Source organism: Bidens hawaiensis, unplaced genomic scaffold (assembly GCF_021521415.1).
Source record: "Bidens hawaiensis isolate Kalapana, Puna unplaced genomic scaffold, B.hawaiensis_p1.1 tig00032489_1, whole genome shotgun sequence".
Lineage (NCBI taxonomy): Eukaryota > Viridiplantae > Streptophyta > Magnoliopsida > Asterales > Asteraceae > Bidens > Bidens hawaiensis.
Window position 1 is genome coordinate 59,758 of NW_027495549.1, and position 17,435 is coordinate 77,192.

Genomic DNA, 17,435 nt, shown 5'->3' on the forward strand with positions numbered 1-17,435 from the left:
TACGATGACAAAAAGAAGTGGGGTAGTTGTGATTTTCAGCTAACGTAAATCGCCATTGATGTTTTTTAAGGTCGAAGGTATAGATAGGTTGGAATAATATAAATTGAGGAAAATAATAATTGGGATCTGGTCTATGTTACGTTACGTTATGTTACAAATTAAACACATGTTCTTGGGTTGATGACCTGGCTACTACATTGTTGTTACGTCTATGCTTCTTCATGCAATAATGTGTTTTATATTTTTAACCCAAACACTTAAATTTTGGATATTGATAATACGTGACGTATACTAGTACGTGACGTATACGTGTATCAAATTCTAAGGAGTGTGGTTAATTAATTGAACGGAATTAATGATTAGATTGTAATTCTATTGTACAAAACTATTCATTCGAACTGTCTTGATTTTTCTTTGCATTTCATTCCTCTTTTATTTTACTTTCTCGACCACTAGCGCCACCACCACTAGGTCACCGCTATCATCATCATTGTCGTTACCTGACCACCGCCGCTATCGATGTCACCGTCATTGTCATTTTTTTTATTTTGGTAAAAAAAAATTGTTTTGTGGTGAGGTATGTTGTCATTATATTTCATTCTTGTGTAGTTTTGTTTTTACCAAATAATATAAGGTAATGATTCGTTCTTACAAATTAACCAAACAATTCAAATGAATGATATTATTTATTTTATTCTTTTTTGTGGTCCATTACCCATTGCCAATGATGTCCAGCGCAGCTGGTCGGAGGTGTGAGGGTTTTACTCCGTAGGGGGTTTCCCGCACGAAGAGGTGCCGGGTTCGATTCCGGCCTGTGACGCTTGTCAGCATTATCTGGGTAGGGTGCCATTTATGGCCTCCGGCGCACGCCAGCTCTGCCTTGGTGGTGTGCCGGATCAAACTCGGGTGGCTAGTCTCCCGCAAACCGGTTGGAGTATGCCATTGAGGAGTTGACCAACTGATCCACACTATTCGAAAAAGAAAAACATACTTTTAGTGGACGTTTAGTTTTGCAAATTTTTCAAGTGAATTAGAATTTATCGAAAGAATTCAATTTGTAATTGAAACTTTTCTAAAGGAAATTGAATTTAGAGGAATTAGAATTAGTCGGGGCATTATATTCGGTCACCTATCCTATATTCATATATATCATATAATTACACTAAAAATCACTACAGTTTTGATCTCCTTTTCAATTAAATAATGCATTTTTATATTTTTATCATTATCATTTCCCTCTCATTCACTCATAATTTTATGAAATATTAAAATATTATATGATGTGAACAGTGAAACCCTAAGTTTAACTTTCTCGTATAACATTTCCTCTCTCCTCTACCACTTATAATCATACCATATAATTTACAAATTCTTCTCACATATTTATAAAGAATAGATTAATAATGATCTCAGATGATTTTTAAATTTGAGTATATGCTGATTTATGAAATTTGTTCTGGAATTTATTAAAAAAAATTGGAAATGTACACTATGACCACAACCTACTTTAGCAGTGTCGAACGTGTTAACCGGCTTCGGGAGCGTTCACCAAGGTCAGACGTTGAACACGTTAACCAGTGTATGACGCTTTAACCAACGTATGACGCGGTCATTTTTTTTAAATAAAAAATAAAAACTAGTTAACTAGCAGACTGCGGCCGGCATACACAAATACTCAATGTTCCCAATCGATGAGACGGAGATCGCGAAACTTATTCACTTGAACCTAAAACTTGTACTATAAATAAATACCAATACTTTTCGAAAACAATAGGAAACTTTCATTATTATTATTATTATTATTATTATTATTATTATTATTATTATTGCTGATGCAAGACGTCCAATAACACTGTAGGGATGGCAATGAAACCTGAACCTGATGGGGAAACCCGAAATCCGACATAATTGGGACGGGTAATACCCGATTCATTAGGGTTTGGGACGGGTTTGGGATTAATTTTGAAAATTTTCGTGGGTTTGGGACAGGTTTGGGATTTGTAATATACCCGATTACCCGACCCGATTACTCGATAACATTAACCCAATTACCCGATTATATACCCGATATACCCAACATAACTTTTTTATGTTTATATGTAGTATACTCTACATATTTTAAATATATTATCTGTTAAAACTTGTTTATAACAATTATTTGAGACATTTTATTTTTATGATAATCATTATTTGTGATCGATTAGTTATATTTTGTCAAAACCCGAAAGAAACCCGATGGGTTTTAGGCCGAGTATACCCAACGGGTCTTTTGACAAAACCCGAAACTCGATGGGAAAACCCGAAACTCGACGGGTAATTACCCGATTAATAAAACTCAAAACCGAACCGTCGGTTTCTAATTCGGTTTGGCTTTTTCAGTTTCGAATCACTTTTTTCAGTTTCATGCACACCCCTAATTTATCACGTGTTATTAAACATTTATCATGTGTTATTTTTTTTATATCTAACTTAATAATATTATTTTTTTACAGCAAGCTTCCGCTCTCTCAATCGTGCTAGTTGGGGTTGGAGACGGGCCATGGGACATGATGAAAGAATTCGACGATAACATTCCCGATCGCGAGTTTGATAATTTCCAGGTAAATAATAATATATGTATTAAAATAACACGACTAGAACTTATTACCTATAAGTTTTATTATGTACAATGTACATAATTCTGATGTTATTTTGTTTTTTTGTTATTATTAGTTTGTGAATTTCACCGAAATAATGTCGAAGAATGTAGCTTCGATTCGAAAAGAGACCGAATTTGCTCGATCAGCATTAATGGAAATCCCTCCACAATATAAAGCAACAATTGAACTTAATTTACTAGGGTACGTGACACTCCTCGTTTATTATCTTGACCGGTTCGTGACTTTGTTCTTTACATTATATCGTTTTTTTATATATAACTTTGCAGTAGCCGAAGAGGTATTTCGCCAAAAAGAGTCGCGCTTCCTCCTCCTATTCGTGAATCGTTTTATAGCAGCCCGAAACCGTCGCATTCTATGAGTTTTCAAAAGGGTGAACAATCTTATTATGGTCATACTAGTCCTATTCATTCTGTTTATAGTCAAAGTCAAACTAGTCCAGATCACTCATCAGCAGAAGTTTTAAAATCTACATATGACAACCAGGTATGAGTGCTGATCCTTAATTTAAATTGGAGATAATTAATTTAACTTGTTTATTTAAAAAAAATGTATTTAATTGATTTATATTTTGTATGTTATGTAGCTATGTCCAATTTGCCTTACTAACATAAAAAACATGGCCTTTGGTTGTGGACATCAGGTATTATTATTATTATTATTATTATTATTATTATTATTATTATTATTTTACTTCAAATAAATCTTTTTATTTCACGCATTCGGTGGTTAACTTTGTTTTATTTTCGGTACGTTGCAGACATGTTACGAGTGTGGCGAAACATTGGAGTTATGCCCGATTTGCCGGAGTTCGATCCAAACTAGAATAAAGCTTTACTAAACATTGATTTATTCTTTATTATTTATTTCTTTTGGTATGAAATATGATTTATTTTTAGTTACTAGTCTACATTCTTTGGTACAAAAAAGATTATTAGGCCAGGTTTTGGTATTGAAAGTATTATTAATGTTTGAAAAGATTATATGAATGAAAGTGAGTTTTAAACTTTTAATATTTTGGTATTTTCCTTTTATGGGGTTTTTAAAAAAAAAAATAATTGTTATGCAATTACCAGCTATTTATAGCTTATATTCGGTTATTTGTCAACTTCATGTTTATTATTATATTTATTGTTTGTACTTTTCCATGTGAGTGTGACATAAATTAAAATTTTGATTACTTTCTAGCTCACCATATTATATTCACACGTGTCTTTGTGTCATGATGTTAAGTCATGTATTTATCCAATTTGTATTAGACTTATATAATGCTCTCCAAATAATGATGTCACATAAGCTTATCAATTATCACATAGAATTAAAATATTTAAACAACATATATATTATTTAGTAGGATATTATATTTTATAATATAATTAGTGAGTCAGGTTATTCTACAAAGTGTAACAAAAATGAGAAGTGTGAGAAGCCATAAATAATTGACATGTGTCAAGTGGGGACCAAAAGAAAAAAGGTATAGAGGTAATTGTACACATTTTCTCTCTCCGCATGCAATGCACATGTTAATACCCCCATCATTTTAGAACGTTTATAACTTTTTCGTATGATATTTAAAAAAAAAAAATTCATCATAATAACAAGCATTTTTTTATCTTTAATATGAGTATGATTTTTGTTATATAAAATTTAAAACAAAAATCACGTCATTGTGTTTTTTCGCACACCATTGTGTCTTTTCGCTTATAATTGTGTCTTTTTTCGTCATTGTGTCTTTTCGCGTATTATTGTGTCTTTTTCGTTATTGTGTCTTTTCGCACACCATTGTGTCTTTTCGCTTATCATTGTGTCTTTTTTCGTCATTGTGTCTTTTCGCTCACCATTGTGTCTTTTTTCGTCATTGTGTCTTTTCGCACACCATTGTGTCTTTTCGCTTATCATTGTGTCTTTTTTCGTCACTGTGTCTTTTCGCACACCATTGTGTCTTTTCGCTTATCTTTGTGTCTTTTTTCGTTATTGTGTCTTTTCGCTTATCATTGTGTCATTTTTCGTCATTGTGTCTTTTTTCGTTATTGTGTCTTTTCGCACACCATTGTGTCTTTACGCTTATCATTGTGTCTTTTTTTGTCATTGTGTCTTTTCGCACACCATTGTGTCTTTTCGCTTATCAATGTGTCTTTTTTCATCACTGTGTCTTTTTGCACACCATTGTGTCTTTTTTCGTCATTGTGTTTTTTCGTCATTGTGTCTTTCAACTCATCATTATGTTTTTTTAAATACTAATAACACTGTTGTGCAATAATAATATGTAAAAATAATGATAAAATAACAACAAATTATCTAATACATAAAACACAATGATTAATACATGTTACACAATAACTTGAAACGTAAAATACAATGGTGAATACGTATAACACAATGACCTAAAACGTAAGACACAATGGTGAGTATATATAACACAATGACTTGAAACATAAAACACAATAGAAACAACATATTACACAATGACACAATGAACAACAAAAAAAAACACAATTAAAAAACCCATTAATTTTTTTTTATTTTTATGTAACAATATGATACTCATATTAAAGATAAAAAAACGCTTATTATTATGGTGATTTTTTTTCAAAAAAATAATGTCGTATGAAAAAGTTATGAACATTAAAATGACGGGGGAAATTGACATGTGCTTTGCATGTGAAGAGAGAAAGTCAACAAAGGTTGGTAATTACCTTCATGCTCTTTCCATCAATTTTTATTCATTAAATTAATCTCAATCATTCAAATCTAAGATCAATGGACTGGATTCCTTTTCACCCTTTTCGTTTTTGTTGTCCTTTGTATTTTAACTTTAGAAGTTATTATACATGTGTCAATGTCTTAAAAGAAAATCAAGACTATTTGGTGATAATGAGTCATACATAAATATGTAATCAAGACTATATTCACACCATTTGCTTTGATAATCATGCATCACTAACCCATCATACACATGAATTATATATATGATGATCATAAGTCATGTGAGATTGTATGACGTGTTATCAGGGTCGGCTCAACCATTTTAGGTGTCCAAGGCGAAAAATATTTCAATGTCGTTTTCTAAAAATTATTGGTTTGTATTTTCGAAATCTATTTTTATGAGGTAAAAACCTCAAAAATTTAAGTTCGGAACCATGAGATTTGAACATGTACCTCCCAAGAACAAAAGTAAAGTCTTACCACTATGCTATTGTTGTGTTTTCGGTTTCTTGTAACTCTCGCAATGAACCTAATATGCATTATATACACGTTTACATATTTAATATAATAGGGCCTTATTTAAGTGGAAACATAAAGCCATAGCTTGTTTATAATCAAGGACGAAGCTTACTTAGGGTCAGCGGTGCCCCCCCTTTTTTTGCGCGTTAGTGTACATTGGCCCTTTTTCATACGAAAACTTGTATACGTAGTGTAAATTTACTTGTTTTAGACCGAAAATTTGAGTCCAACCCCCGTAGTCTGATTCTTATAATACATTTTGATTCCCCCCCTCGACGAACTCGTCCAACCTTATCCACTGTTTATAATGACTATTGGGTCGACCCTGTTTGTTTTAATTATGACACGTCATATAGACCATGATATTTATACGGATAATACAAACTAATATTCGCCCAAGTCATAAAGGTCATATGATGTGTTAGACCGGCATAGAAACATCTAATGCGACAAAAACACATCACTGATAAGAGTTATGCATATGTATACTTATAACATCCATATAAGTCGTATAATTATGTGATAATAATAATAAATAATCCCAAAAAAACTAAATTATTTAGACATTATGTCATTATTAACATACCACTCACCATATATCTACCACCTCGTTATATCATTTAATGCCTACCAATACTTTCAAGCTTCTACCTTCATATATACAACACCTAACAAACAACTCTTTAATCACTCACACACACACACATTACAATCATGCCACCACCCACGGGATTCTCCTACCATCGCCTTCGCAACGAAGCTGATAACGAATACAACTTAGATGAAGAAATAAAGCGCGCAATTGACCACGTAAAATCTAGAATCCGGAGGCCTTCAGGATTGCAACGAGTGCATATGAGGAGAAGGTTAAAGATAAAGGTACTGAGTTTAAAGAGATTCATGAGGCGAAGAGCACGGGTAATGATGGTGTCAATGGGGAAGGTTTTGAAGCGGCTTAAGGACAGTCAATCACATTTTGGCGATTTTGTTCGCGGGTAATTATTTGTTCATGCAAGTGAATCCGAGTCCTTTGAAGGCTTCTTCATCTCCGTATGCGATTAAGGTTGATAATGTTAAGAGGGTTGAAGCATAGAAGATGAGTTGCATGGTTGTTCTTCTACTAGGGTTTCTTAATTGGTGCATGGTTATTATTATTACTCTTTATTTACTTGTACCTTAATTTTAGTGTAATAATAAATTAATATATTATTATTAATATTATTATTGTGTTGTATACATTCATTAAATGAGTATTAACTATAAGTGTAAATAAATCAAAATACAGGTCGATAGATTGGTGTAATTTTGTCTTTATCATGTGATGTTTTTCTCTTTTTTGGGCTGCTCTTCAGCTTGTGGAGGCAGTGTTCGGGGGTTTTTACCATTCGCTCGGTGTTGGTTTGTTTATAAAAGTTTTCAGTTAGAAAAAAAATATATTAAAAGTCTAAATTATTATGCATTTAAAAATTATGTTAAAATATTATTAATACATATTGTTTGGTGGTTAGTTGTATGGTTTTGTGTTTTTAAAAATAATAAAACTTATTACACAATTTTAAATGAAAAATTTTATTGTTAAATTTGTCTTGGAATGATTGGTGTAATTTTAATATGTAAGTTTATTTCGGTGTTCGGTTTCTAACGCCTTGCTAGCTTTTTAATAAAATTCGCTGTTCAGAAAAAAAAACAAAAATAAAAAAATCATTACTACTAGACTCTAGTAGGACATGGCTCATGGTTGTAAATAAACTTTGAAGACTTCGTATAGTTGTATCTTAATTTTTATTACTGTAATAAATTTATATATTATTGAATTGTATGCATCAAATTGAGTATTAATTAACTAATGGTGTAAATTATATGAGTTTAATGGTTATGTTAAATCATTACTTACCTATTATCTGGTGGTTTAATGGTAATGTAAAGATATAAATTCTTACAGATGTAAGTTTAAAGAATTTTAGGTGAAAAATTTTTGCTGGTAAATAATAATAATAATAATAATAATAATAATAATAATAATAATTCTTGACTCTAGTAGCACATGGCTGTATTAAAAGCTACTTTACTAAATATGAGATGTATTTTGCTAGCTTGAACATGGTATACATGACTAGTTGTATAGAAAAATACAAGTAAATCTATGATGTGTTTTAACTATTATAAATTTACTTTATATATATATATATATATATATATAATGAGTATCATTACAGAACCGTTAGATTATTTAAGAACTTGAAGGAACTATTAAAAGCTAACGTATTTTATAAAAATTTTTGTATGTTAATGTTATTTGAGTGTAGTTTCATCATTTTGTATATCTATATTAATGATTACAATTTTAAAAATTAGTTTTTATACATATCTATGTTTTGCTTTACACCTATGTAAATTAGTTAGTACATAAATTTTATACATATGTAAATTTGTTATTTATATATGTAATAAAACATTTTTATATAAAATATAATAAAACTACTCTTAAATAATGTTAATATATAAAAAAAGTTAAAAAAATGTTTAGTTTAGTAAAGTTCCTAGAAGTTGTTAACTTTTTTAGAGTTTTTATATATATGATTGGTCTTCCTTGTTTTCTATGTACAATAATTTTTTCTTGGATTAAATCACCTTGAGTGGCTACATTTAAAACTAGTGCATGTGATGTGATTTGGTGAGTTCGAGTAGTCACGATTCAATAACTTCTTGTTTATAATCGTATGTACTTTAGTTGCCCATACATATATATAAAAATACGAGAGAAATTAATGCATCACCAATATCAAACTATGTATCTCAGTTTCGCTAGCTTGACACTCGTTAATCATTTCATTAATAGTACCATGACAAATCTTCTCCAATAAAACTATCCCGGATGATAGTTTAGCAAAAAGACATACATGCACAAAGTCGTAAGACCATGTATGAGGGTTGATCATGACTTTTACTGTACTAGTTATAATTTATTGATATTAACAACTTCATATTATCTTATAAAAATTAGTATGTTACAAAATTTTAAGCAATATCAATAACGAATAGGGTATCGGTACTCATTTTTATTGAATTTCGGTACGGTTACAAGTATGAGTACGGATACCGTATAGATGGATGATAGATGCTAGGAGTGTGCATGGTGCGCGTTTCGGTGCGATTTTCGGTTAAAACCAAACCGAAAACCAAAACTTTGGTTTTTGGAGTTTTTAAAACCGTTCGGTTTCGGTTTTTTCGGTTTCAATTTTTTCAGTTCTCTTTTTGGTTTTGGTTTTTTCGGTTTTACCATTTAGATCTGAAAATTTTAGGCCGTTTTTTTTTGCAAAAAAAAGGAATTTATGTATAAATAACAATTGTGTTAATTGTAAAAATATAAACTATTATACATTTGACCAAAAATATTTTTGTTACATATTTATTAAATTTCTATAAATTACTTAATATAATATATAAAAATACAAAAAATTAGAAATTCGGTTTTTTCGGTTTTTATTACATGAAAAAACCAAACCGAACCGTAGTTTGGTTTTTACAAAAACATAAAGTAATAAAACCAAACCATCGGTTTTTGCTTTGGTTCGGTTTTTTCTGTTTCTTGCACACCCCTAATAGATGCCGATTCCAGATATTTACCACATACATAATAACAGATATAACGAGTCTAGAAGCTTATATATCGTTTACGCACTAGTCAAAAAACCATTTGGACTCGCAAAACATTAAACCAAAACTTTATTTACTCTATTCAATATTCATGCACCATCTATCTTCCAGCCTAGTGTTTAGAATTATATTCATCTGCTGTATGTACAGCTTTCCCAAAAAAAATATTAGATCATCACTACCAAACTGCTTCTACTAACACAGTAAGAACTTGTTAATTTCCTTCTATATTAACTTTCTAGCATTTTCAACTGTTTTAACATAAAAGTATAATCTCCAGAGCTTCGAATTGTCCTGCGCATCAAAATAATACATCACAACTTGTTATTCGACCGACGTGCTGAGCCATTAAGAGGCCTGACCGATTCAGAAGAAGCCTCTGAACCGTTCAGCATGTTTCTAAAACTTGTCTATTAAGAGTCTTAGTGAATCATTAAGATGTGTTTTCTACCTCTAATGGAATCATTAAGAGGCTACCAGAAAGCAAATATACTTTAATATTCTATTATTTTATTATTACCTCGTGTTGCAGATCGACAAAAATCTCTTCCCTGGATTGTAGTCCAAAATTTCCTCGTTGCATAATTTCCGCAACACGGTCCAGATTTTGAGCATCCAGATTTTGAACCAGTTTCTTTAGTTGATGCTTTTCCGCAAGTGTCATTGCCCTAGTTTAATCATCGATAAATTATAAACCAGATTAGACCACTTCATCAATAAAATAAATATCATATATAAAGTCAACTCGTCTACTGACTAGATATGAGATATACCTGCAACTCAAAACAACAATATCAACAAGGTCTTCAAGTTTCTGCTTCATTCGTTCAAGCTGGAAACGTACATTTTTCATCAAATTCGGGCCAACAATTTATAATTATTGTGAAAACTTAAAATGACAATATACGGACCGTTGCAGACATTTCAGCAGAATGTTTAGCCAAACTTTCTACAACTCTAGGTCCGTTATTTTCTAGAAGAAATTGTATAGCATCATTCACCTAAAGAAAGAGATGTGTATATATAAAGAAAAAGAAATAATAATAAACGAATCATGCCATTCACAACATTATTAAAAATTGAAAGATTTACCTCTCCTTTATCTTTATCATTTCGTGAACTTGATCCCAAAAACGACTCATGCGTGTCTTGTTTGGAACGATCCCCGCACAAAGACTACATGAATAATTAATTTAAACATTAACCACAAGCAATATCAGATAGATCGCGAGACGGGTCTAATTCAATTACCTTATGTTCATCAAAACTCCTTTTATTGGCATACTCCCCACAACCAGCACTGTTACACCTGGTTAACGATTTAGATTTACTTGGTTCACGTTCAACCGCACTTAATGAACCCTGTATATTTCAATATTTAAGCAATAAATTAAAAATGCCTCAAACTACGCAAATTATGTTACTTAGCATCATCATCATCGTCATCATCGTACTCAGTATATCCCACCAATAGCAAAGCTATGGTAGGGTCTGAGGAGGGTAAGATGTAGACAGTCTTACCTCTACCCCGTAGGAATAAGGAGGCTGCTTCCGGTGAGACCCCCAGCTCGATGGTAGTTTTGCATCAAGCCTCGGACATAAGGCACATAACACTCAACCATTGGGACACCAGCAAATTGGTGCATGCACCCTTGTCTTTCGGCTATCAACACTACCACATGATGCCTGATTAACCTTCCGCCACTTTTAACGTTATTTTCAGGAGATTAGTAAAATAACGTCAAAATTAGTGCAATTTCACTTTTGCCCACCCGAGGGTTCACACATATATACATTATATGCGCGCACCGCAAGCAGGGCACATATAAAGTGGCAATACATGTAAAACAAAACAATTATACATTTGTACAAACAAGATACCTCATCAGTGAGATTGCCAGAACTGACATTCAAAGATTCATTAACCTTCCGCCTCTTCACTTCACGTTCTTCGCTCCCAGCCTTGTCATTTGCAAGATTGTTTTCAGGTGCCAAAAGATGTCTCAACTGAAGCATTGAAAATACAGGATCCAACATCTGCTTAATGTACACAATACTGTAACTTCTAAAATAGTAATTTGCACAAGATATAACACTAATAACAGCAATTACATATACCTCATCAACTTCCTCGTTTAATGCAACAACACATTTGCAAAGCTTTGTCAGCAGTCTATCTTTTTGATGATTAGAGAGCCCTTTTCCAACAGCATTACAAAACAAAGAACTAAAACCAACTGGGCGATTTTTCTCATTACTTCCATTATCCTCTTTTTCCATCTCTCGGTTCTTATAGTTCCCACTTCCTACTTTAAGTAATTGGTAATTTTTCAAAGTAGACGGTGTAAAATCATCATTAGACATTAACTCGTCTATTCCTTTAATGCAGTATTGAAATAAATCCATTCCTATATCCATCTCAGTTGATGTATTGATGTCCCTTGAGATTTCAGACATCATTCACCACTCCTGCTGCAATATTAAGATAACAAATTACTCATTTAAGGGTTTCAATCGAACAGAGATGATGCATGTGCATAATATTCAATCAATTAGGAATGACTTTTGAAGCAGTTACACAACTGAGCCAAGAAGGGCTGTAAACAAACCGAACGTTTGGCAAACTTTTCGCCAGGAAGTTCATTTATGTTTGTTTGTTTAATAAATGAATAAACACGAAATTGCGTTTGGTTATCTACATGAACGAGCAGGAACAGAGGCCATGTTTGTTCAATTCTGTTCATGAGTGTTCCATAAAGTGCTCATTTACATATGTTTATGTTCTTTAATGTTAGTTAGTTTGTTTATTAAAGGTTTTTAACACTGCATAATGACTTCTCTAATCTTATCATATAGATTTAAGCAAAATCATCAACTACAAGACAAAAATGTATACAAGTAATATGCGACTAACCTATATGTAAAACTAACATATACAAATAAATGTTAAAACAAAACACCAACACAAACTTGGTAAACGGACCATACCGTTGTCACCGACCAATTTCAGTTATAGCCAGATCAAATAAAACATTGTTCACACTCATATTTGTTCATTCATTTGCGTCCGAAAATCGTTCAAGAACGAAAATTCGAAACGGTTAGCTGGTCGTGAACCGCTTGCTTGTCCGATAAAAGCTTAACAAACTAACAAACATGAACAAAGTCTTATTCGATTCGATTATTTATAGCCCTAGAGCCAAGAAATCAAACAAACAATTACCCAAACTAAACTGCATAAATTATATAGCAGAACACGAACCCTACATTAACAAATGAAAAACACGAACAAATGCCATGTTCGCTCAATTGTGTTCATAAACAAAAACGTACACGAGTATATTATCTAATTATATTATACATAATATGTAAAACTAAACGGACCAAAGCGTTGACACCGACCATTTCCGGTTACAGCCCGATCAAACAAAACACTGTTCACACACATTTGTGTTCTTTCATTTGCATCCGTAAACCGTTCACAAACAAGAAAATGCACTCGGTTAGCTGTCCGTGAACCGTTTGCTTGTTCAACAAAAGCTTAACAAACAAACACAAACAAGGTCTTATCTGATTCGCGATTAATTTACATCCCTAGAGCCAAGAAATCAAACAAACAATTACCCAAACTAAACTGCATAAATTAAATAGCAGAACACGAACCCTACATTAACAAATGAAAAACACAAACAAAGGCCGCGTTCGTTCAATTCTGTTCATAAACAAAAACGTATACTAGCATTACCTAATTAATTTATACGTAATATGTAAAACTAAACGGACCAAACCGTTGACACCCACCATTTTCGGTTACATTTACTAGTTTCAGACTTTCAGTTCATTCATCTGCATCCGTAAACCGTTCACGGACAAGAAATTGCACTCGGTTAGCTGTCCGTGAACCGTTTGCTAGTCCGACAAAAGCTTAACGAACAAACACGAACAAAGTCTTATTCAGTAAGATTAATTTACATAATCAAACATATGATTACTACACACATTAAACTGTATAAATTAAATCGAGATTGAATCAAGCATAAACCCTAACCCTAACCATAAATATAATCCTCATGTAACAAATTAGGTTAATAATAATAATAATAATAGTGATAATAATTAACTAATCAACTAATCAAATTCAATACCAGTAACTTCCTGACGAGCTTCGCATTTCCGGTAAGTACAGCAACAAACAAAGCATAATAATAATAATAATAATAATAATAATAATAATAATAATAATAATAATAATAATAATAATAAAGTACCTGAGTGACGGAAACGGTGGTTCTAGGGTTCCGGCAATTGTTATTAATTTTGCATTGGTGGAATTGGTGTTGGTGTCAGCAACAAGAGAGTGTTTTATGAAATGGTTTGATTGAATCTGTGTGAATTATGTGAGTGTGAATTTGGATTATTATTATTATTATTATTATTATTATTATTATTATTATGAAAGAATGTGATGTATGAATTATTACAGAGATTTGTTCATCAGTTTTCTGTATCATCAATAATTCATCATTCAGAAAACATGAGAGGATTTAGAATTTATAAGGTTGGAATATTATTATTTTGAATTTTTTGATCTTCTCCTGGTGGAAATGTGTGAGATCATGTATTTGAACCAATATCCATGCCCGAAAGTAAAATCAGTAAATTTGGTATCCATACCCATATTTGAATTTTATGGTACGGGTACAGGTACGGATACTTTAGGTAAGGTACGCGTTTTGGTACCTCAAACTAGCACATCAATAATAATAATAATAATAATAATAGAAATAATAATTACCTGAGTGACGGAAACGGTGGTTTTAGAGTTCCGACAGTTGTTATTAATTTTGCATTGGTGGAATTGGTGTATTTGAGAAGAAAATGACAAAATTGTTTCTCACGTGAGGGGCATACTGATGAGTTTAACGACTAGACTTAACGGGGTTAGTGGAGTCGGGTTTAATTGCAAGTGAAATGAACCCACATGGACGAAAATCACAAATTTAAAACTATTGAACTAAAACTGCATATTTAGACAAACCCTAGAGACGAAAACCATAGTTTACTCTTTTTTTTTAATAAAATTAAGACATTAACTTGATTTCAATTGTCCATCAACTTGATATTTATATTTACCACGGGTTGAGTTGCCGAATTGACAAGTCCAACAATAATGTTGTTAATGTTTGCATCTTGTATCATTTTTAAACCCGTTGAAGACCATTGTATTCCATATGAGCTAGTTTGCTAGTAGAATTGCAACTCTTCTAATAAAAATAATGTTGCAAAACTTAACTTTTTCTTAATAAATATAATAATGTAATTAAAGTTTCGCCACATACGTCTTATAAGAAAAAAAAATACAATGAGTGGTTTATTGCCATCACTATCCATAGATGGTCTCAACTCTCAAGGTTCATTCTTACTTCATAGGTCCAACGCTAACAACTACACCTATATAGATATTCTTCCATAATTTTATATATTATTATTAGCCACATAATTGTCACTTACATACATCACCCCCCCCCCCCCCCGCCTCTCCCGCCTAACATGCTTTGACGAGTGTTCTTTATAGTGGAATCATCCAGAGTTTGAAAATGATGTTTAATTTATCCCCTTGTCAGAAATGGTGTTTGAGTGCCTTCGGGCTCAGGATTTCTTAAGTGTTATCTCTATTGAAGGATTGAGCCAACACATATCGGCTTTGGAGTACCGGACCATCCTGAAGTATCGTTTAATGATCCTTTGTTTCCGGTAGATGTGCCATGCACGGTTTGTCACGAGGTTTGTTTGGATTTTTTTTACGAGCATGCAGTTCATTGCAAAGAGTTATCTGGGTTTTTAAGTACAAACACGATTTTGTGAGGGATGTTTATGCGATATTCTTAAACGGGCTGGGATTTTGGCTAGAAAGGAAGCCCCCGTAAACTTTCTTCCGGATCCTCTTGAAGGAAGATTTTCATTACGACCGACCGATATTCTTGTTTTTGGGTGAGTAGGGGGAAACACGCTTGTGTGGACCTCACAGAAGTGTCCTATCTTGTTGGGCTTAGGGACAATGCGTTTGTAGCATGCCAGGCAACATTGAAGGCGGCATCGGGCAAGGTTACTAAACAGGAGAGAGCCTGTTTGGAGAATCAACACGTGTTTATCTCATTTGCCTTTGACACTTTTGGTTTCTTAGCTTCAGATGTCGTGGACCTTTTGAACATAGTTCAAAAAGCCGTGCATAGTGACTTATCGGCCCATAAGAACCGAAACTTTGTTTTTTGTAGGATTGAGATTGCTAGTCAAAAGAGAGTTGCGGCGCAGTTTGTTATCTGTTTACCTGTCACTTCGTTGTAAATCGTTTGGATGTTTTTATGAAATATTTGAAAATTAAGGTCGAGTAAAATACATGTACAAAAAACTTTTGTTGTAAATTACATAAAACATTAGGTTTTTGTTATACAAATATCATTGGATAAGGGGGTGTTATTTCATATGATACTTCGTTGTCGCATCCAATGAAACAAAACAGATTATGGTGATAAATTATTATTAATAAACAAATTCATCAGTTTGACAAACAAGGCCCCTATAGCTCAGTGGTAGAGCGCCAGTCTTGTAAACTGGAGGTCTGTAGTTCGATCCTGCATGGGGGCATTTTTTCTACAAATTTTCTTTTAAAAACATACATATTTTCATTAACCCCTGTTTAATTTCTAAATTATTCTTTATTTAGTTATTTATTTTAAGAATCGGTTTTAGGGAAAGAGAAAAAACCTGAGTTCAAAAACGAGAAAACAAAAAAAACATAAAAAAAAAGTCGGTTATAGACGGTAACGAAAAACCATAAATACTGAATAACGGATTAAAACACCATAAATACTGAATACTTGATTTGGTTTGGATACTTCGGCGCGTTTATGAACTCATATAGACTCGTCTATTAAATTCCAAAAGAAACTGAAAGTTGTCGAGGAAAAAGCTTGTTGGATTAGATTTTGATGTCGATGATGAACGTTAAATATTTCATACCTATCAAGTTCAGATTTTTTTTATATGATCATTTTCTCAAATGATGATTTGCTTTATATGAAAGGGTGATCAATAACCGAATCGTTAAACGAACCAAAAATCAAAGAAACCGAACCAAAATTAGCCAAATTAACTAAAAATCGGACCAAATGGGTAGGATAAAGATTCTATTATTAATGAAAAAGTTACAAACCAATCCCATGAAGATTAACATATAAAAATACATAAGACAATTATATCTAAAGTATATGGGAAACTTAAGTAGGTTTACCTTCATTTCATGTATTTCATATTATACGTCATTATTTTATGTCTTTATACCTCAATTTCATGTACTATACATTCATTTCATTTATTTAAGCATCCATTTAATGTATTCATAAGTAAATATTTTAGCCCAAACTTGGTTTTGGTTAACGACCGAATCGAAATTAACAACCCTTTATATCTATGTCAAAAACCCTTTTGTTCTAACATAAATAATGAAAAATAAAAATATTTGTTTGTGACTGTAACATCTTATTAATGACCAAAGAGTGTTAATATTATACCACTAGCGGCTGATGGGAAGCACATGTTCTTCATGATAGTTTTTATTCTATTAACCATTTTACTTTTGGAAGAAGATGACCATCATTTAGGTCTTATGCCTTGTGTGTATTATTGACTATTGTGGGAACATTACTTTTAACAAAGTCAAAAGTGGACCCATCACAAGATTATGGCTTTATTTTTCTTCCAATGCCAAGAAATTACTTACCAATTTACCATACATAATAATGTGTTGTTCAATAACAATTTAGAAAGAATAACCAAAAGTAGTCAATTGAATTTTGATAATCAAGTCATATATAACACGTATAGATTGATAAGTTC

At 32.2% G+C, this 17,435-nt stretch overlaps 2 protein-coding genes, 1 long non-coding RNA gene and 1 other non-coding gene across 4 annotated transcripts; 2 read left to right on the forward strand and 2 right to left on the reverse strand.

The window, feature by feature from the left end:
• The first annotated feature begins 1,678 nt into the window (after positions 1-1,678).
• Positions 1,679-3,616, forward strand: LOC143583674 (E3 ubiquitin-protein ligase RGLG2-like). The gene is made up of 6 exons (XM_077065915.1): positions 1,679-1,735; positions 2,493-2,600; positions 2,713-2,840; positions 2,927-3,143; positions 3,244-3,300; positions 3,418-3,616. Exons 1-6 carry the CDS (start codon positions 1,679-1,681, stop codon positions 3,496-3,498), a joined length of 648 nt encoding a protein of 215 aa, XP_076922030.1. The 3' UTR covers positions 3,499-3,616.
• Positions 3,617-9,916: 6,300 nt separating this feature from the next.
• On the reverse strand, positions 9,917-10,985 carry LOC143583675 (uncharacterized). Its single transcript, XM_077065916.1, has 6 exons — positions 10,950-10,985; positions 10,791-10,901; positions 10,632-10,715; positions 10,451-10,540; positions 10,313-10,371; positions 9,917-10,207 (listed from the first exon to the last, which is right to left on the reverse strand). The coding sequence occupies exons 1-6, from the start codon at positions 10,983-10,985 to the stop codon at positions 10,045-10,047; spliced, it is 543 nt and encodes a 180-aa protein (XP_076922031.1). The 3' UTR covers positions 9,917-10,044.
• A 380-nt stretch (positions 10,986-11,365) lies between these two features.
• On the reverse strand, positions 11,366-13,959 carry LOC143583667 (uncharacterized). The gene is made up of 3 exons (XR_013144225.1): positions 13,808-13,959; positions 11,658-12,011; positions 11,366-11,576 (listed from the first exon to the last, which is right to left on the reverse strand). It is a non-coding gene; the product is annotated as an uncharacterized LOC143583667 (long non-coding RNA).
• A 2,153-nt stretch (positions 13,960-16,112) lies between these two features.
• TRNAT-UGU (transfer RNA threonine (anticodon UGU)) lies at positions 16,113-16,184 on the forward strand. Its single transcript has one exon. It is a non-coding gene; the product is annotated as a tRNA-Thr (tRNA).
• Positions 16,185-17,435: the final 1,251 nt, after the last annotated feature.